Source organism: Stylophora pistillata, chromosome 3 (assembly GCF_964205215.1).
Source record: "Stylophora pistillata chromosome 3, jaStyPist1.2, whole genome shotgun sequence".
NCBI classification, from domain to species: domain Eukaryota; kingdom Metazoa; phylum Cnidaria; class Anthozoa; order Scleractinia; family Pocilloporidae; genus Stylophora; species Stylophora pistillata.
In genome coordinates, this window is record NC_142521.1 from 47,623,659 (window position 1) to 47,644,818 (window position 21,160).

The following is a 21,160-nucleotide window of genomic DNA, read 5'->3' on the forward strand; positions in this document are numbered from 1 at the left end:
ATGGACAACAGCTCCTGATAAATATATATGTGATTTGTTATTTAATTACTCATAAAATGATATGTAAATTGTACAAAGCAGGAACTACTTAAATTTAGGTGAACATTTTTTTGGTGTTATGAAATTTCATTTGTGAAACTTTAGTATTCTGTAATAAGAATAAAAATATTAACTTATTAAAGTCCTTTAAATAAATTTAAAAGTCCTGTAAATACTTTTTTTTTCAACGTAGTGTCCGTTCTAAGCACAAGCTGTTGATGCACTTGCAATTTTTTAGTTCGGCGTGCGCCTGTACGACAATAAACTTTCCTGAGTTTGTTTTAAGAGTTCCTGTCGACATTTTGATGCATGGCGTTGTCAAAAAGTCCTGGCAAAATGATCATACTTTATGACTTGTTATTTTGTTGTGTCAGGTATAGAAGAATACAAAATACGACGATGTTTAAAATCGAATAAAAATGCACTTCAAACATACTAGGTGCATCTCCTTTTCTGTGTGACCTGGCAAAAAATAGAGCAGAATTACTTTGGCTGTAAAATTTTCTCAAAAAAAGGTATCCATAAATTATTTGGTATCCAAAATTTGCGGAGATCGACCCTACTGCAGATGTTAAAATCTTGAGATTAAGACATCAGCATGGAAATCCGAACTTATCTCTCGGCAAAACATTGGAAGTCCTGTGATCTTCCGCCCAAATCTTCAGATCACTTTCGGAGACCTTTACAACCGTTTTTGGTCCTTGATTATTGCTGACGATTAACTTTAAATCAGTTTCTACTGCTCTCCACGCCAAAAAAAACAAAATACTTCTTCTATAAATATCCAGTCATCTACCTCACTAAAACTACATTTCAACATCTAACGCATCTGATATGAATTGGTCATTACTATAGTCAGGGTTTTCTCAGCTAAACTTTGCAGCAACTTCAAAAGCATTTCCTGTGCACAATTTCTGGTCCCATTTCGTCGTACTCTTGCACAGAAATACACATCTGTGGGAAGGTTGAGAGTCCAGCCAACACGGCACTTCCGCTCCATACAGCGTACTTCCGGTCATCCGGGCTCACAACCCTGACCCGGCCAGGGTCACGTGGATTAACAAGAGTTGCTATCTCCTTATGAAGGCGTTCAGGAAGTCCAGGTAACATTGTACTTCCACCTTTAAAGAGAAGATAGCTGGTCAAGAAAGACATTGAAGGCAATTCAAGAAGACAACTTAGCCTGAAGTGCTTGCGATTCTTGGCAGGCGAGCGCTCGGTACTTCTTCGTGGAAAGAGGGGGGCATTGGAGAAAAAAAGTCATCCAAAACCGCAAAACCGCAAAAAGATTCGATCAAAACCGGAAACCGCATGCAAAACGGTTAAAACCGATACATTTTGACATCCTAGTTATTAAAACCCCTAAACGATCCGAAACAGTCGTGACAAGAGGAGCATACAGAGGTTTCGCGGCAATACGAGATCAGGGGGCGCCTAATTGCTGCTCAGATCGAGAAGAAACCGGAACTTAAATAGGAAAAACCGAAAAGTACATCGGATACCAAATGCGAAAACCCGCAAACCGCAATGAACACCAAAACCTGAAAAACAGAAGCTTTTTGGCTTAAAAAGCGAAAAACCGCTCTAAAGAATAACCAAAACTGCAAAGCGAAAATCACAATGCCCCCCTCTGGAAAGTATGGGTGTTTACAGCAGAGAAAGTTTGGGAGAGGAATGTAGAGATTCATACCATGGGAATGGACAATAGACGTGAGGAAAGAGGGTGGATCTGACCTCCGAACTTGTAGCCCTCACTCAAATTTCATCTCGAGACGCCTGCAAGGCAGAATGCTTCTAATCTCTCGGTGATGAAATTCTCATTTCACAAGAGTGTTCACTCTACGGTGCCGTACACACGAGAAATGACCTTGGTATAACTGTTTTACGCTGATTGAATTACGAACAAGTCTTACCTGATAGTAATACGTTTTCAAGTAAGTCCTTCCTAATGTCAATGTCGCATTTCTTGATACAGTTGTAAATGGACTCGTGTATTCCAACCATGTCCATGCCAAGCATGCTGGGATTGAATAACACTTCTGGGCAGCGAAATCGCTCATTTGCCACGCGTATGGACTGACCGTCAGGAAGCTGAAGATTAACAAGAGACAGGATTTCACCTTTACTGTGCAGTGAAGTATGAGCTGTATTTGATATAAAAAAGGAGCATCACGAACTAGGGTCCATTACATACCATATATAACTCCTCAAATTTGTCACTCGTCTCAGACTCCTGCAGTTCGCGCTCAAAATCAAGGGCCACATAGGCAAGCTTCTCCTTAATGTCCCGTATGATCTCCCTTTCCGCCGTAGTCGTAAACGAGTAGCCCCGTTCCGTAAGGATCCTCATCATATACTTGGTGAGGTCCCTTCCTGCGAGGTCCATTCTTTGTGTGGCGTGAGGGAGCCAGTAGCCCTCGTACACTGGAACAGTGTGGCTGACCCCATCACCACAGTCGAAAACGGTGCCTGAGTTACAAGGGGGAAAAATGTCAACGGAATAAAGGGGCTGGGGCTTTCCTGAGGAAAATGAATCTCTTATAAAGGCCTTTTATAAACAGTTTTCCTCTGAAAATGTTACTTTTATGCTTGCTGTATCTAGCCTTCAAGATGTTACATAAAATGTTACGAGCATCTGGTCTCATCAGCCCTCCACGTGAAACAGGCTTGGTTACTTCTAGATCTACTTAGGATCTGCGAGGGCGATAGTATCTTAATAGGTTCTGTTTTTGAGGGAAGGGTGGAGGAGAGAGAAGCTCAGTCCTAGATGTTCAAAATGCATCATCAATCTCTGATCACCAGGTTAATGTCGAATTTCATTTAAAGAGTTTCTATCTTAATCAATATTTACCAGTAGTTCGCCCCGTAGAATACAGAGCCATGACAGCCTGCACAGCTATGTACAGACATGGCACCTCAAATGTCTCAAACATGATCTGTAGCATACGCTCTCGGTTATACTTTGGGTTCAAGGGCGCCTCTGTCAACATGACCGGGTATTCTTGGGACGGGACTCGCAGCTGGTCATAAGTGTAGCTCCAAATCTGTGATATAAAAAAATGATTGGCAGTCAGACAATCGGACAAAAAGGCACATTGGCAATGAGTCAAAGCCCACAGGACCATTCCAATCAACTAAAAGGGAAACTTAAGCGGGCAGTAAACTAGTATGGCAAAAAAGAACAAAGATAGCAACAAACCGATTCCATGTCATCCCAGTTCATTACAATCCCATGCTCCAACGGGTACTTGAGAGTCAACACACCGCGCATGTTTTGCGCTTCATCGCCGATATAGTGATCTCTGTAATCTTGCATCATGGCTTCCTAAAAATTTTGAACCAAACAAAGACTAGTATTACATATTAATATTTAATTTTCTTCATTCATTAATCAACTACCTAAACATCTCTTTGAAAAAGAGTTCCTATGTTGATGTTGTGCAGTCATGTAAGGAAAAGACAAATTTGAGTTGTCCTGTACTACTTATTTAGATAATCTTTACAGAAACACGCCGCCACATGAATTCATTAACTTTTTTAATCGATCACTTCTTGAAACTGACCTGATGTCGAGGTTTACCAACGACTGCTGGGAAGACCACTCGCGGCTGCTGTTCATTAGAAAAACCAGCTTTGCAAAAACCCGAACCATTATCGATCACCGCAACAACTCCTCCACAACGCTCCTGTGAAGTATAACATTAACTGTTCGTCAAAAGACTGCCTTGTTTCTGGGTAACAAAATAAACTAAAGCATCAAAATAAACTAAAGCATTACACGCCTTTCGGCTCAGATCCATAATTAACACGAGACTACACTAACCAATTTCGCATGACGCGCCCCACAGCCCAGCAAACTCAAACTACGGCTTAAAACAATAATATGCTACGAACGGTGCACCAAGTAAAAAAAGATACACGGCGACATTGGTCATTAACCTCAATTTGCACCGTCTGCAATCTCGGCATTTTCACTTGGTTTTCTCTCATCTTCCCCAGTAACTTTTGCCGTTTGCTACCTTTAACGATCAAGATTCCAAACTTTTTTCGTTACAAGTTTGTCAAGTCTGATACTCACAAACGCATAATTGTGTTCGCTCGCAACTGCCGCGCTCACGGGCGGTGCGGGGGCACTGGTACGAGTTGACACAGTCCACAATACAGGGGCTTTCTCTTCTTCATCAGAGCCCAGAGTCTCTCGGTCATCAGACGCCTCAGCGACTACAAGTTTGTGTTCATCTTCCTCTTGTCCTGAGCTCAGTGTGTCTTCAGAGTCACTAGTGCCAATAATATCAAGAAGATCGTCTTCCTCATCAGCTTTGCTCGTAGAAACAGGAAAGTTCAGAAAAGAGGCAACGTCATTTGAACGTTCAACGACTTCTGATTGGTTCTTTGTAGCGCCGTCACGTTTTCGCTGGTATTCTACTTTTTTCGACTCTTCAGCAGCCAGTGTCATTTTTTCGAGTTGCTCGAATTCTTCGTCAGAAGCTGTCTTTGATGATTCTTCAGGCGACTCATCACCTTTGTTCTCAACTATGCTTTGAGCCTTCTGTTGGTACAACGCTTTCTCAAGCTGCTCAAACTCACCATTAGAAGAATCACTCAACGATTCCTCAGCCAGCAGCCTGCTCTTCTTCTCAGCTTCAAGGCGGGCTTTTTCCTCGTACAATAATCTTTCGATTTCTTCGAACTCTTCGTCCGAAGATTTTTTCGTCATTTCCCTTGTTCCCATTCCCTCATCTCCACTGTCACTCATCTCATTCTCAATCTCTCCCAACCTCGCCACGAGTTCCCGGATGTTAGCGGTGGTGTCTGTTAACAAAGTGTCTTCCAATTCATCGTCTTCACCTTGGTCACTGACATCATCGATTTGCTGTTTACCTACAAGGCGACCATTTTCTTTTAAATCATCAGTGACATTGTATTTGAAATCCTTCTGCTCTTCCTCATGTGGGCTGGTATCAAATCTCTCAATCACATCTTCATCACTATCCGACTCGGCCACGTAATTCGGTTCAGCGTTAGTAACAAGACTAGAATTTAACTCCACAGAATTACTTCCCCTCCCTTCTGCGGAGAACCAACCTAAGTCTGTTGCTGAAGATTCCAGTTGATCTCCTTGGGGTATGTCCAAGGACTCCACATGATCTTCAACGGGTAGGTTCGAAGCTACATATTGACCGTCTTCGGATACATCCGAGGATTCCACATGATCGTCTTCGACTACATCCGAAGATACCAGTTGATCATCTTCGGGTACTTCGGAACTGTCTCTCGAATGTTCTGGCGAAGACATATCAATAGATCCAGACTTGAGCAGCTCTATGAGTTCATCCTCTGGTGAAATTTTACTCTCCTCGCTCACAAAATCGCACTGTTCAATGTCAATATCCTCCAGCTGGCTCTCTGTGGGAGAGGAATGTCGATCACGAATAAATGTGTTCGATTTGGTGCGCTCTTCCCCCCAAACAATGTCTTTTTGGTTTGACATAACCTGCGATTGTTGGGAAAGGTTTTGGTGATACATCTCAATCTCTTCCTCATCCTCTTCCTCTCCAACATTATCAGTAAAATCCCGCAATTCGTCATGCTGTGATTCTGTATTTACTGTTTCCTCAGCTCTGCTGACCTCGTCAACTGGTTCAGTGTTCGTTTTAGAACGGAAATATGACAGGCGCTTCTGGCGGATGTCCTGAACCTCTCTGTCAGTTGCCTCACACTCCTGACAACAGAAATAAAAACAATTGTTAATCTGTATGAAAGTTAGTCGGGGTACCGGTGGTAAACTTTAAATCTTCGATTCCTTTGACTAAAAGAGGAAGACGTCGAGGCACTACAGGTGAAAGTGCTTGTTTCTGGCTTAAAGCCTTTACTGTGTCATTGTGATACGTTCCTTTTAAATATCTTTTAACAACTCAGCGCCTTACTCTCACAAGACAAAGCGGATCGAAATGTCTGGGTTCGAGACCTAGCCAGTTCATTGTGTTATGTTCTGCGGCAAGACACTTGACTCCCTGCGACTTGTTGAGAAAACCTTAGATAACAACAAACATATGAAACATATGTATGAACTGCGGTTATGAAACGTATATGTGCACGATCCTTCGCAGTAAAGCACTATTTGAGCAATAGTGAAAATCAGACCTGAAAAAAATTTCAGGCCTGTACGGGACTCGAACCACTGACCTCTGCGATACTAGTGCAGCGCTCTACCAATTGAGCTAACAAGCCAACTGGGAGCAGGCCATCAAATTAATTCGACATGAACCCGTAGATGATAAATCAAACAACAACAAACATATGAAACATATGTATGAACTGCGGTTATGAAACGTATATGTGCACGATCCTTCGCAGTAAAGCAATATTTGCTCAGGTCTGATTTTCACTATTGCTCAAATAGTGCTTTTACTGCGAAGGATCGTGCACATATATATAAAACCTTAGATGTTAAAGGGGGGGAGGGAGGGGGGATAAATTACGACGAACAGATATCTTGTCCAGGGGAAGTAGAAATTCACTAATACTTACATCGTACCAAAGAAACCTGGTTAAGCTTCGGAAGGCATGTGAAAGTGAATCTCACAATCTCACAGTGAAAGATTTTCTTACCTCGTCTGCTGACCAGTCTTTTTCTTCCACCTGAACCGCCTCTACATTTTGAGCGAGATTCTGACGCATGCGCTCTAGGTTCTCTTGCTCCGCTAGTTTTTGCTGTCTGATCCATTCGTTCCGCTTCTCTTCTTCCTCCTTTAACCGACGCTGTTCTTCCATAAATTTAATCTCTTCCCTCTTTAGACTGTCTTGTAACTCCTTTTGTTCTACTTCTAGCTTTTCCTTGAGTTTAACGACTTCGTGATCGTCAAAACTTGCCTCTTTGAAAGCGGCGGGCTTTTTCCTGTCATTCATATGAGAATGAACATCATCGTTGTTTACTATTTGCGCAGGCTGCTTTCTGTTTCTTTCGCTTCGTTGCTTAACAACCATATGACTAACAGCTGCTTCAACGTCTCGTTCCAATCTTTCATCACCTTCCGGATGGACTTGAGAATCAGCAGCCTCGATTCTACGCTCACTGGTACCTGATTCCGGGAGCTTCCTTGCCGCAGCACTGCCGTTTTCAGCGTGCTGCAAACTTAAATCATGAGTTCTCACGATCACATCCATCGGTGTCCTCGCAAGATTGGCTTTTCCCATTGGCTCGGGCGTTTCCACCTCATGTCTCAGTCTAGGATCGAAATCCACTCCTTTTGGAAACTGATCGCCATTATTTAAAGTCTGAGTTTCTTTACTGGAAGAAGGAGGCTTTACTAAAGTCACTGCTGACGCATTTGTAACGTCTTGAGAATGATAAACGTCATTCCCTCTTGCTGTATTTGGGTATGCATTTTCTGAACCATAACCGTACAACGGAGAAGCATTTGTCGAAGAATGTAGCACAGGATTTGTGGACTGATATCCAACCCCACGTGGTGTATTTGAACCGTTCACTAAGGGAGCTGGGGCGACAGGAGTAAGTGTGTGCTGATGTTGTTGTCGAGGTTGAAACTGATGGCCAAACTGATTGAAAGGTACCGAAGGACTCCCGTAATTAGTGGTTCGCAATGCGTACACATTGTGCGGTGAGCGCGCATAATCCGGATTCGAGGACACCATGCCGTTCTTCAACAACCATTGAACTTCTTGTTGGGATAAAGATTGAAATAAATCCGCGATGGCTTTTTCTGTTTTACTGAGCTCCTCTTGCGAGTAAAAATACTGCTCTTCCACATCTTGCCGAACGAGAGAATCGAGTTTCTGTGAAAGGATGTGTCGGCGACTTCTGATCTGGCTCATCCAGTATATTTCCTGTTTCTTTAATATGCAAAACTGTTGAACCTTATCTAGTGATACACCTTGGTCTGCCGGTTGATGTCTCTGCACGGATGAAATTCGTGGACTGTTTTGAAGTGATGAGGAATTGTTTTGCTGTGCGCAGTTATTTGTAATGCCAGGGTTGTGCATTCCTGTACGATAGCCGTTTAGAAGCATTCTTGAAGATCGTCGACGTTCACTCCTGTGTGGGTCATTTGAACTTTCTGGTGAAAAAGAATCGTGTTTTAATGGCGCCGTATCATCCTCATCCTCCTTCAACAACGACACCTCTCTGAATAACCCTTCCACCTCACGGTCCACTGAATCATCCGACGTCAGTTCCGGTCTAGTTGTTGAGTACGCAGGACCGGAAGTTAAATTATCAACCACTTTTTGACTTTTTGAATGCGACAATCGTTTTATCTGGCCACTTCTCCTTGGATGAGAACTTGCTACGATTTTTTCGCCGAGCCCAACAAGCCGGCTCGAATAATAATCGTCATGTGATAAAGACCCGTTCGTGTAGCTTGGATTTAACTCTCGTAAATCGAGTGGAGGAACAAGATTTTCGCTCATTTTCTTGAGTTGTTCTAGTTCTGTTTCAAGTCTCATTTGTTCCTGAATTAAGTGTTCCATATTACTCGATGTTTCTTGAGTCTTTTTAAGTTTCTTTCGCTCTGGCTTTTTAGGCGCAAAATTTTTAGTTGCTACTTGAGAGTCTACGGACGAGTTTGACGTCACATCTTGGCTCCTCACAATCTCCCTCTTAGGAGAGTGTTTGTACCCAGTCCACCCGTCTAGATTATCACTGGGCTTTATTTCACCATTATGGTTCAGGTACCTGCCAGTCACCCCAGGAGGACAGATTTGACTTTCTAATCCGTCCGTTGTAACTCTGCGCCCCACATTGTTCATAGAATAGGACTGGTACGAATCTCGATTGTTGGATTGTAGCCCTGAACCCGCGTACTGCTTTCGTTCCAAGTCCCTCAGGGTACCGTTTACAGCCGATGAAGGCCCCCTCCCGGGAGGGGTCGGGAGAATGAGGTTTCCTGGAGTTGAGGAACGATCACCTGACCTTGGGTGGCGCGACACCTCCCTGTTATTTATGATTCTGCCAGGGGAGTCCTCGATTCTACTATAATAAGGTTCATCTCTAACCTGACCGTTGAATTTCCTGAAATTTGAAAGAATCCAATCAACGAAGTGAGATTTAAATTATTTAAAAATAATAATAAATTAAAGTATGTTTACCTAGTCCTATTACCTTTTTTTAATAGCCGCATTTACAGTTATACGTTTTCTGAACAAACACACTTGAGTGACTCCTTGACTTATTCGCTGTTTACAAAAGCAAATGAAACCTACTGAATGAAAATTTCCCATAATTAAGCCCTTTAATACTATTAAGTAGGTATTTCGATTTATTGTCGTAAACCAAAGCTAAAGTAATCATAGCAGTCAATCAGAAGAAAGGTGAATACCCTGAAGAACCGAGGAGACCTCAGAGTAAAACAAGCCACAAACACGGGGAAACGCAACCGAAAAAGTCTTGAAAACGAATACATTCCCCGCGAACACCCACCTATCCCACCCCAGGGGAGGACATCCACCACACAGTAATCTCGTGCGTGGGAAATTAACGTCTCCTACCCCTACCCCTGCAAGAGACGGGGCCTACGGTTTATTCGTCCTTATCCGAGAAGACTAGAATTTCTATCAATTTCTTGATATTATAGAAAGGTAGCAAATTCTCCTCAGTTATTTTAAGACCATGAGTATTGGTCCAGCAAGAGCTCGAACCCTCGACCTCCCGCACAACACAATCCGACGCCCTAACCAGTTGAGCTAACCGGGGGGCGATTACCTCAATTGCACTATATGCCAAGTGGCCTTGACAAGCCCCTTCCACCGAAACTGGAATGTAAATTTTCAGCCAGTTAGACAAGTAAACTTAATGTAACTTTCAATCAACTCATCTCTCTTTTTCTCTACAAATTTAACAACAAATAAGCAGTTACATTTCAAATCACACCTTGAACTTCGTTCAGGAACTTCAACTCTCCTGCTATCCCCAGGTCCCTCTCTCCCATTCCCAAACTCTACTAAGTGGGTCTCGCGGGCTTGGATAATTTTTTCCAGTTCTTTGCAACGGTGAATCAGCAACTTGGCCTGGTTCCTCTGCTGAGTATCCGGGACTTTTTCCAAGAATGACTCCAACTGCAGAAGTTCCTTGGAGGAGACTGGTGGGAACTTTGCAAGGAACCTGGACAATCTGTCTTCGTACTGTTGTAAGTCGCGATATGAGGCAGGAGATAACACCGAGCTGCTTGAATTTTTGCCAAGAGTTGAGTTCGACGGCCAAAACTCGGCAGCTTTACTATACCATGTGTCTGCCTATAGAATCCAGTCAAAAGTGATTCACTTTCTTTTGATATAAATGTTTACCTTATACTATTATTCGCTTCCTTCAGTATAAGGGACAGAGAACAGTGAATTTTACTTTGCTTGACCCTAGAAATAATTTGAATATATCAACAAAGTTGAAATGGTAAATTGGCCACCGTTACCGTTATAAAAGCTGACGTTTTGAGCGTTAGCCCTTCGCTCCGACGAAGGGCTAACGCTCGAAACGTCAGCTTTTATAACCGTAACGGTGGCCAATTTACCATTTCAACTTTGTTGATATATTCAAATTATTTCGTTACCCCCGCCGACGCAGCGCCAAACAGTTTCTTTAGAAACTATCAGCCTTTATTCAATTGACCCTAGAAAGCTCAGGAGTGACCAAAAGTAAATATCTGCCTACATTATCGACACATTTCCAAGCAGGAAGGTAGGGAAGGGTAGGTAGGGAAGGGAAGGTAGGGCGGAATAAAGGATAATAGCAAACAAAGGAGATTGTTTGATTTAAACAAAATGTTATAAGAAAAGTATGGCAGACATTGTCCAGAAAAAAAATATTTTGAAGGTAATAACCCTCGTTGCAGTTGAAACTGGAATACGCTTCAGCAGATATACGAGTCAGTGAGTCTCTGGGCTGCAGGACAGCCATCATATCTCTGCACTTTTCATACAAACACAAGGCGAGCGCAAAGGGCGAGTCACACGTAGGAGTGGGCGTGTGTAAAAAATGTTAACGCTCTTCGTTTCGCACGTAGCTCGCCCTTCGCGCTCGCCTTCCTCGAGCCTCGTGCTAGCTTCCACTTTCCTGTAAAACGAAAGAAAAAAAATTTGGAAAAAATGTGGATTTAGAGCCCGTTTTATTGTTTAACTCTACCTTCATTAAGAGGGTGTAAAAATTAATGGCATCTTCCAACCATTTCTTGGTGTTTTCCACTTTACTGCGAAAGCCTGTTAGATCCGACAAAAGAACTTTAGACGCAGTTTGTAGCGGTCTCTTATCTCGCAGATTTCTCATGCTCATTTCGTTGGCTCTCTCAGCTAACTCTCTACCTTGAGTTAAGACTTCCTGCAAGAAAACAAAAACATCTGGCACATTTTCGTCAGCTTTATTGGTAACTTAGTATGCTTATTGTATCACGCGAATATGCCAGCATAGCTAACAAGCCTTGCAGATGTTCTCCATGTGTTCGCTTTCTAGTTAGGTAAGAGACTCCTACTCAAAACTGAAGACAACAAAATCATTTGATTAGTTTCATCATTATGGTTACTACTTGTCTCCGTATTTGTTTCTTTTTTTGTTAATAAAAGTTTTTGAAGACTTCTGTCACATTTTTCTACACTCACACAAATTACTGAGGCGATGACAGCAAAGAAAAAACCTCACAAAACAATACAATTATCAGCATTAGGAGACAAAGAATTATCAAACCTTCACCAGTGGATGAAACTCGCGGTCAAACTTTGCTTTGTTTTGATTGGCTGTGCGAAGGGAGACACATCCTTGGGAGAATTTGTTTAACTGATCTTCAGCATCACCGCGTATCCACTTCACTAGCTGCAATCGGACAAAACAGCATTTTCACAAAAGCCAAGACACGATTTGTTTATCTTGAAAAGGTCAGCCTACCATTTTCATATCCATGTTAACCCTTGAACTCTTAAGAAAGTGAACCAAAATAAATCCATTTGTCTTTACTATAATCTATACATTTTCAACCAGAAAGGTTAGAAAAAGAAAGAAGAATATCGACTAAAGGACATCGTTTGATATAACAACAAATTCTCGTCGCTGAAATTGTAAGAAATGTATAGCACGCAGTATGGAGAATTGACCCATAGAACTCGGGTGTGAACGTCTTATCTTCTCCCCTCGATACTCATTCATTTTTGCACTATTCTTCCCTCTGCGTTTGTTACCGTTCTAAGCAAAACCATATTCTTGGGATTATAATTCATTTTAAATAAATTTTTCTTTTTCTCTAAAATGATCCAACCTTAAGTCAATTAGTCTCTTCATCTTAAACCGTTGATAAAACAAGGGTATGGGAAATCGAGACTTGAACACAGCAAATGGTTCACCACAACGATTTCTCCTCCTCGGAAAACATCCGCAGGTGGTGAACTGAGAACTGCTATTACCCACCCGACTCAAGTTCTCTCTCAACTCATGGACGTCATCAGTCTGGGAACTAGTTACAACCGGTTGCGAAGCAATATTTCCGTTCCAAGCTTCGTCAAGTTGCCGCTTAGCCTGAATGAGTTTGTCGCGGTAGGGCTTGATTGTCTCCATCATTGGAGCAAACTGCGGTTTCTTGGACATAACTGAGAACGTCCTATCATGTTGGGGTTTGAGCGACATTTCGTTCAGACGGTGCACTTCCTCGAGAGCGGCATCAAGAGTCAGATCACTACAAATCCCAAAAAATGAAAAGGTAACTAATTTTCTTCTGTTCACTTCCTAAACTTTTTCGTGTAACATCAATTTATTGAAGGAAATTGACCACCAGAACTTAGATTTGTTTCCTGGTCCACTTTTCACACGCTTTTCAAGAGGTTTTCTCCAAGGTCTTTCGATTTCAAGAGCAGACCAGTTTCAAGCTTTCCCTTCAGTTCTACATCCCCCTTACTTTTTCTTCCCACTGATACAGTCAGTGTTGAAAGGGTGCATGAAATGAGGGCTCATGGCTGTACGAACAGTGTTGCCAGAAAAACAAACAAACTTCCTGAAGCGCGGGAATACCCCAGTGACCAAGTCGTGCGATTTATTTCGACCAGTCTTGCATCTGATTGTTTGAGAAAGCAACGCGTGTTGTTAGAGCAGTTATCAATTGAGTGTAGAAAGTAATCCGGGATTTTTTGGTGTTACTTAACTCTTCTTTTGTGATTGGTCCAGAAAACTCGCGCCATTCTCTCAGCCAATCGGATGCAAAACTTCAAACAATTGGGTCAGTTGGTCATTGGCGTTTTCCCGCTCTTCAAACAGTTTGCTTGTTTTTACTTTAAGTTCTGATACAATGAATATATGAAAGTTCATATATATTCATATACGTACTTTAAGTTCTGTAAAACTTTATTCTGATTGGTAGCTGGGATCGATTTTTTTGCTTTTGTTTTTTCGACACTCAATGGTAAACTGCTCTAAGACCAAACACACAGCCAAAAATGTCCAAGTTATTTGCAGCCAAAGCAGTTCCGAACCACACAGAGATGGCGGGATTCAAGGCAATACATGATATATTTCCTGAAACACCGTACCGTTTTATCTGAGCTCTTTTAGTCTCTGTTCTCTGAAGGACCAGATCACCACCGAAAGATTCTTTCTTCGTACGCATTCTTTTCAAAGATTTTATCTCATCCACAGCCTTGGGAAGGTGATTCATGACGTATTCAGAGGCAAAATAGAATTCCTCCAGCTTCTATAAAAGAGCAGTATACAAAACAAAACGTCAGTGAAATAAATAAAATCTGAAAAGGAAATATGATGCAAGGCAATCAAGACCCACTCGCTTTCATCACTTGTTTTTTCGACCACGTGACCAAAACAAACAAGGATTCTGGGAACGAAAATGAGATAACCTCTTGACCCCTGTCTGTTCGATTCCAGACACTCGGTTTGTTGGGAAGAGCAAAAAAGCGGGGCGATTGTAAGTAATAATGCGGTAGAGAACTTCTCGCGACAGTCACTCGTTTTCACGGTTCCGCCGCTTGACGCTTCATAGCGCCGAAAAAAAAAAAAAAAAACACCACTCTGGTAGGCTACTGACTGCTGCAGTGTGTTATAGAACTAGAGAAGATCTGATGTTCGCAGAGCAATATCTGAGCAGGGAGGAAACATGATCGGAAGTCTAGAGCTCTCGCATGCATGGAAGCAGTACTGCATCCTAGGTACAGTTACGACCCTGGTTCAAACGTTCGACAGTTGCCCAGTCACCCAATGCTCAATATGCTCCTAATAATAACCCTTGGTACACTTGCCGTACCTTTTGCAGTCTGATCCATGCTTTGTGATCGTACGGCAGTGTCCCTCCAAAGGATGGAGGCAGTTGGCTAGCATCTATGAAGTTCAAGAGATTTGCTGTGCCATTCACCTGTTCTGTCTGCGGAAAATCAAAGACACCCACAACAGTCTAATTTGGCTACGCAAGATCATGCAGAAAGAATAACGCCCATTACTCGGGCAGCCTTTAAAAAAAAAAAATTAATTAATAGGAACGACAAGCAATTCACTCTTCAAGAATGACTTCCAACACAATTATTTTATGGTTAATAACGATGTCGATAGCATGCTTGTGGTGACAATACCTGAAAATCAAATTGTCCTCTTTCCTGGCGGGAGTGGATCTCTTTATTCAAGTGTTTCTTCACTTGTTTATCTTCTGGGCAAATAATGTACATAGTTTGGATTGATCTGCTTTCATTCTGCAAATAAGAGAACGAGGCCGCAGTGGTCTTCACTCCCGCTATGGTAGCAATGTTACTAAACAGAGTAACGCAGTAACGAATGCTCTTGTAAATAAGTGATTCTGTGACTTTTGGAAGCTTTCAGTGCAACCTCACCGTCCCTCACCTTTAACACGCGAATTTCTAGCACTAAACTTATTTTTAGAGTTTATTCTAAGCATTATTGAACAAAAAAAAAAGTTTAGAGGCAAATCCAACACTACTGTGAATCGTTCCGACTGTTTACGAACGAGCCGTGCGAGTTGGAGGTCATTGGCTGATTGTTTTAGTTACCGGTAGATAACCAGTCCAGCAGAGAAACGCCGGAAGTGCCTTTTTAGAAGATAGTGATGACGACCACAACCGAATATAAAACTTACACTTTTCCACAGGAAGCCCAGGTAATTAAGTTTAATATTTTGACAACCATGATGCTCTAAATTTGAAGTTTATAAACAAGTATATATTCTCTGGAGACACTCCCCACTAAGTTAGAGTTAAAGAACTAAACTGCATTTTGAGACTCTCTGGGGCTAAATCTAACCTAACTTAATTCTGCAATGGTTGGACAAACCTGGAACATCTGAATCAATTCTACAATATGCTTGATATCAGCTGCCCTGGAGTTGCGGAAGTCAACAAGAAATGAGAGACTTGCCTCTTTGTACCAAGACCTGAAAACACAATTTTAATAAATGAGTTTTCTAAAAGTACTATATAAAATATGCTTTATAATGCTTTTATCATTCTACAAGTTTGTGATAATACTTGAACAAAGAAGCATGACTTTCCACCCTTTGTTTCCCTTTTCAAACGAAATCTGGCAAACTGATTAAATTCAGTAGCAACCTCTCTGGGCTAAAAAACAGCCCACAAGTAGAATATTCCAAATAGGCTAGCCTTTTCCAGGCATTCAGTTCGGAAAAAAAAAGTGTGATAGTATTGAGGCATGAAAGGGGCTGAGCATTGGTTTATTCTGCTACATTCTAAAAGAGGCTCGTTGATTTAAACATCATAAGAAGCTGTGCTTTGTAAAAAAAAAATAACACTGAACTTTTGCCTCCCAACAACTTTAAAATAAAGCAATTTTTGATTAAGTGTTATGAGCCAGTCAGAGCAAAGAAAATATTCCATGGGGATAATGAGAGCCCAAAGCAAAACACTTTGAAATTGCTCGATACATATCACTAATATTGGTAATAGGACCATTAGTGGAGTCTGATCCAGTCTGTAGTCACACAAGTGATTAACAAAATTGGATGACAGCAAAGCAGGAGTCTGATTTGTTATCACAAGATGATCATGCGACAGAAGTGGACAACAGAGTCCTGTTACCAATTAATCAAAAATATGACAAAATTCAAGAAAGAAACTATAGACATTAGTTATAAAGTTTCTTAAAAAAACAACAGTTAATTAACTCAGCAAAGTGCACAATAACAGCATGTCCACATGACACATACTGCCCATATACAAAGGCATGACATGTTAACTGTCCCTGTCACTGTTCCATTACGCTGTCCAATTATAAGCATGGCACATACACTGTCCTATCAGAGCTTAAAACTGGCTGGTGATAACCAACCACTGATTTGAAACTTAATTGTTATAATAAAATAGAATTGATATCATATGAAAAATAATGCAAAACCTGGAAAGAAAAGCAAGGTATTTCAACAGCCTGATAACATCAGCTTGGTTCAGTTGGACTAGATTGGTGTATCGCTGAGATGGCAGGATAACCAAAGGGTGTCCTTGTAAATCACAACCCCCTGATTAAAAAAAAGAAAAGATCACATGTTATTATTACACATGATTGATACCACTTCAAAGTTATAGCATTGAACTTCCATGCAATAACCTTTTTCAGGACCCTTTTTGAAGTTTTCCCTGACAGTAATTTGAAAAGATGCTCTCGAAACAATGAAGTGTCCTATGATTATATAATGAAGACTGTTGTTGATCAAAATATCACTCTATAAAGTCATTTTCCAAGACTTTCCTTGACTTAGGGTCACATTACATCTCTTTACTGTAGTTCCATAAGAGAAAAAGAAAAAAGAAAGGTCTTGAAAGACTGAAAGTAAGGCACAGGCTAATGAATGACTCATAAAAACCCTGTAATAGTACACAGGTATCTAAAACGTCTTCACAGGTACTAGATATGAACAAACATTGCATGAAATTCTAGAAGTTGGCAAACACAACTCAGACCTGAGAGAACAGCAATCTCTGATGAAATAAGGCTATCTTCAGGCATATAAAGCCTCTTCTCTGCAGCTTTTGACCTTGTACCCATCACCTGCATGAAAAATATTGACGTTTATAAATATCATGGTGACCGCACATATACATTCAATAAATTCCCCACAAAAAAATAACAAAACTTTAAGGAAACATCTCTCCAGAAACTGTTCAAATATAAGTACAGTTTTCTGTATATAAAGAAATTATGCCTAAAATTTACAATAAAATGCTACAATGTACCTTGTTACTCATGCATTATCTGATAAGAAAACAAGAAACTGAAGCCAAGAAAACAAATTGAAAGATGAATTTTGCATTATAGTACAATTTTATGTACTGAGCATGTCACAACAGGTAATAAGTTTCAGGTTTGAAAAGATGCCAAGACCTTTGAAAAAAAAGAAGAAAATATTGACAGACTCATAAGTCAACTGCTGAGTTTTGCAAAACTTTTGTTCTTAACATCAACCACAGCACTGTTCAGAAAAAGAGTTCTTAGAAAAAAATATCCAACCCCCAATGATACATTTCACATTTACAAGACTGGGGAATATTGTGCATATCTCTCTTTTTAATATTAGTTTTTACTACATCATTGTTAACTACATCACAAATGTATATCAAATTCATTTCTCAGCTTGTTCATTCCTAAATTTAAACACCATTGTTTTTTTAAATATGCCACAGGAGACTTAATAAGAATATGAAACAACAAAGAATCAAAAAATTAATAAAATGTGTACTTTGTCAGGTTCAACTATTTTTGTAAACCTTGGTTAATCCTGTAATGATTGGTAGAAATAACTTCTTGTTACAATTTTGAGACATTATAGATGACAGTTGGAGAAAACATACTCTAAGGAAAAAATATATATATATATATATGAAAGATAACAACAGCTATCCAATTCTTAGGACTATAATAACTAACAATTAAGTAATATTAATGGTCATCTCTCACGAGAACTTAGCTTTAAATGTAAACATTAAGAGGGAAAGGGTTTAAGCCATTTTTTCCAAAGGCTTTTCGCGAAAGAAACACCTTTATTGACCAAATGAAGTTTAGCTTATGTCACATTCCAGTAGAACATCATTTATGGAGTAATTTTAATCTTCTTTGACTTCACCATCTAGGATTTGTCTGGAGATAAGATAAGCTATCTGCAACACAGTGTCAAAAATTAAAATACGCATAATTGAAATTTTGTGTGTAAGATGACTGAAGCCAGCGAGTAGTAAGCGATAATATTTCATAACAGAACACAGATTCTTCGGCCATTTGTCACGGAGGATTGATTTCTATAGAGTCACTGACCCATTAAACACCTTTCGCCACCAACTGAAAGCTTCGAACAAATTAACGGTCTACCGCAAAGCCGGACACAATGATCAACAAGCAAGTTCCTCGACCCAGCTTGCTACATGTAGCTATCTGAACACTAGGTAGCATTCACCTCATTGAAATGCAAAATAATATGATTCAAGTACGCTTTGGAAATATTTGTCAAGATCGATTAAAAAAATAACATGATCATGGATAATTACAAAACCGATAATCGACCTTCTCTTTTGTTTATTTAGAGAATAACATTTAATTTACTGACATAGCATGTGCTCTACTGGAAATATTTTTAAGCAATATTTACAGATATTTAGCCCATGTTCGATTGAGTACACCCTATTGATATAACGATGGAGTCGTAACAACATCCCAAAGGACATTGCACGATACTGTGTGTGCGTTAAATTGCTACATCCTGAACTTTCCTACCTTGGAAGTTTCAAACTTTGTGTTGGGTATAGGACACACTGTTTCTGTTTTTGTCACGAGGAAATATCAGAAATGCTACGCTTCAATTTCAAACAAAATCGCGTCTTACCGCCAGGATCTTCCTCTCCCCACTTTAACTCTCTTCTCGCCGACAGGAGTTGAAATAAAACACAATCATGCCGTATTTTGGCAATTTGTCACGCACGTTCCGCTCCACTTCGAATCTATACTAGCTTTGCCTGCTTTGCACCAAAATTACTGTGTTCCAAGGCGTTTACCCGTGCCTGACGTTTCACAAAAGACGATTCATGGCAGCTGTCAGAAGGTGACGACTTGAAGTATGTCGGGAACTCTTAAAACAACACTAATTACACAAATCACCCAAGCGATCGTAGTATAAACAGGTTGGTGGAATGCTGCTTGATCTATCAGTCGTTGTTGGGACAAAACATAGCCTATCGGGGGTGGGGTAGGGTTCATAAGCTTAGTAACCGAGGTTTGATACATAACGCCTGACGTATTTTGTTATTTCCCAATCCACACGTCACGCGAGTTTAAAGAACCTTGCTGTTTTCAACTTTCAAATCATGACAAACGAAGGTGAAAAGAAAATCATTGAACAGTCTCTTTTCAGGAGAATGTCTCAATATTTGAATCCTGCGACACCCAAAGGAAAAAGAAATGTGGTGATCTTATGTTATGCGTTAGGATTTCTTGGACTACACGCAATTTGGGCTCATTCGAAACGCAGCCGGCACAATAAGCTTATTACTGACGAGAATGTGGATATTCAGACGAGAAAATCGTGAGAGCTTCATCAACGGCCGGCCCAGCACGAAATGCCACGTTGCGCCGTCAATTACCCAAACTTGCATTTTTCGGATATTTAAATAATGTGCACCGGTTTATGAGATATTTCAGTACGGTATTTAAGTATAATTAACTGTGCTAAAAACTGTTTACTGATGGTTCACTTTGATTTTAAGACGGAAAGGTCATTTGTGAGTGAAACAGAAATTGGGGAACGAGAGCTGATTCTTCCATACAGTTACATCATCAAGAGACGACGATGGTATTAGGAAACAGATTCAATTATCATAGTATGTGAAAGTTCTGTGGTTGCTGGGGTGACTCGCCAGTCGTTTGATGTCACCTAAAGAACTGATGTTGCAGACAAAGCAAAAGCAAACAAAGTGGATGGTAATTCACAGATCACAAATCAGCTGGGATTGTGATCTTTGAAGCCTCTGAAATATAAAACCTTTTTTTACCTGAGGTGTCTCTGAAAAGGTTGACCATTGTGCTATTTGCATGTGACTGCTGTACAATTTGCATGGAACATTTTGGTACCCCAGACTTTACAACTGGGCCTAGTTGTATAAAGGGCACTTAATCCAACAGATAAATCACTAGCTGGCAGATAAGTGATAGCAAAAGGTATCAAGTGTTATTCGCTGGCTAAAAGTTTTATTCAGTGGATAGCATTTAATCCAGCCTTTAAACAACATATCCACTATTTATCAGAGTGGGAATGAGACAAATTGAGTCATTTTCAAGGTATCTAAGTACTCTGAGTTTTAATCTCTGGATAATTATCTTGCAGATGTGCAAAATTATCATGTTTGGTATCAAGAGAGATGCAAAACATAGGATGTACCCAAAATAAGAGTCTGTAAGTTGATGGGCCTAGGAAAAAAAAATTTTGGCCAGTTTTTTTGTAAGAAAACTGATGATGATTGTAATTAAAATGATAAACTTATAATAATAATTTGAAGAGAATGATAGTAACGATAATGTAACGAGAATCCTTCCTTTTTCCTGCTTGAATTTGTGGCCCACACATTTTGCAGATTGGTCATTCATAGGAATACGAGCTGAAAAAACTTGGTTTGTATCTCGTAGCTCAGGGCCTACTTGTTTGCAGGCCAACTAGTGCAAACCCAAGGTTAAATTGTAATCCAGGTTTCTTTATTCCTTTACATACTTGTACTCATACATCTTTATTTAAGGAGGGTAACATATTAACTTTACACAAGTTTTCTAACATGTGGTCCTCACCTACTGTACCCACCCATCCCACCCCAGGGGAGGACATCCATCACACAGTAATCTCTTGTGTGGGAAATTAACATCTCCTACCCCAACCCTGCAGGAGACGGGACCTTTGTTCAAAAGCCTTCTTTGGGAAAATTTTCTCTATTCTTTTTAGAGCTAGCATCCAATCATTAAATTGTAGACAAAAAAATGGACTTAATTCTCTTTTAAAGCTTTCAAATCTGAAATCTGATTTCATACAAACCCCAAGTTATCTTAACCCAGCTTCAAACAACACTTTGCTTTCCTAACAAAGGATGAAGAAGGATGATCATCATCCTTTTCTTTTAAGATCTACCAGCAAGAGGT

At 40.4% G+C, this 21,160-nt stretch overlaps 1 protein-coding gene across 2 annotated transcripts; it reads right to left on the bottom strand.

The window, feature by feature from the left end:
* Window positions 1-12: 12 nt before the first annotated feature.
* On the bottom strand, window positions 13-19,186 carry LOC111337470 (uncharacterized). 2 transcript variants are annotated; one of them, XM_022943781.2, is made up of 19 exons: window positions 18,867-19,186; window positions 16,954-17,041; window positions 16,391-16,511; window positions 15,314-15,413; window positions 14,602-14,718; window positions 14,280-14,396; window positions 13,555-13,715; window positions 12,443-12,707; window positions 11,729-11,854; window positions 11,174-11,365; window positions 9,929-10,290; window positions 6,652-9,070; window positions 4,118-5,761; window positions 3,603-3,725; window positions 3,239-3,364; window positions 2,891-3,083; window positions 2,234-2,508; window positions 1,953-2,130; window positions 13-1,160 (listed from the first exon to the last, which is right to left on the bottom strand). In XM_022943781.2, the coding sequence occupies exons 2-19, from the start codon at window positions 17,036-17,038 to the stop codon at window positions 928-930; spliced, it is 6,837 nt and encodes a 2,278-aa protein (XP_022799516.2). In that variant the 5' UTR covers window positions 17,039-17,041; window positions 18,867-19,186; the 3' UTR covers window positions 13-927. The 2 variants fall into 2 exon arrangements, with proteins under 2 accessions (XP_022799516.2, XP_022799524.2); XM_022943789.2 differs by having other exon boundaries at window positions 18,758-19,186.
* Between the last annotated feature and the right edge of the window lie 1,974 nt (window positions 19,187-21,160).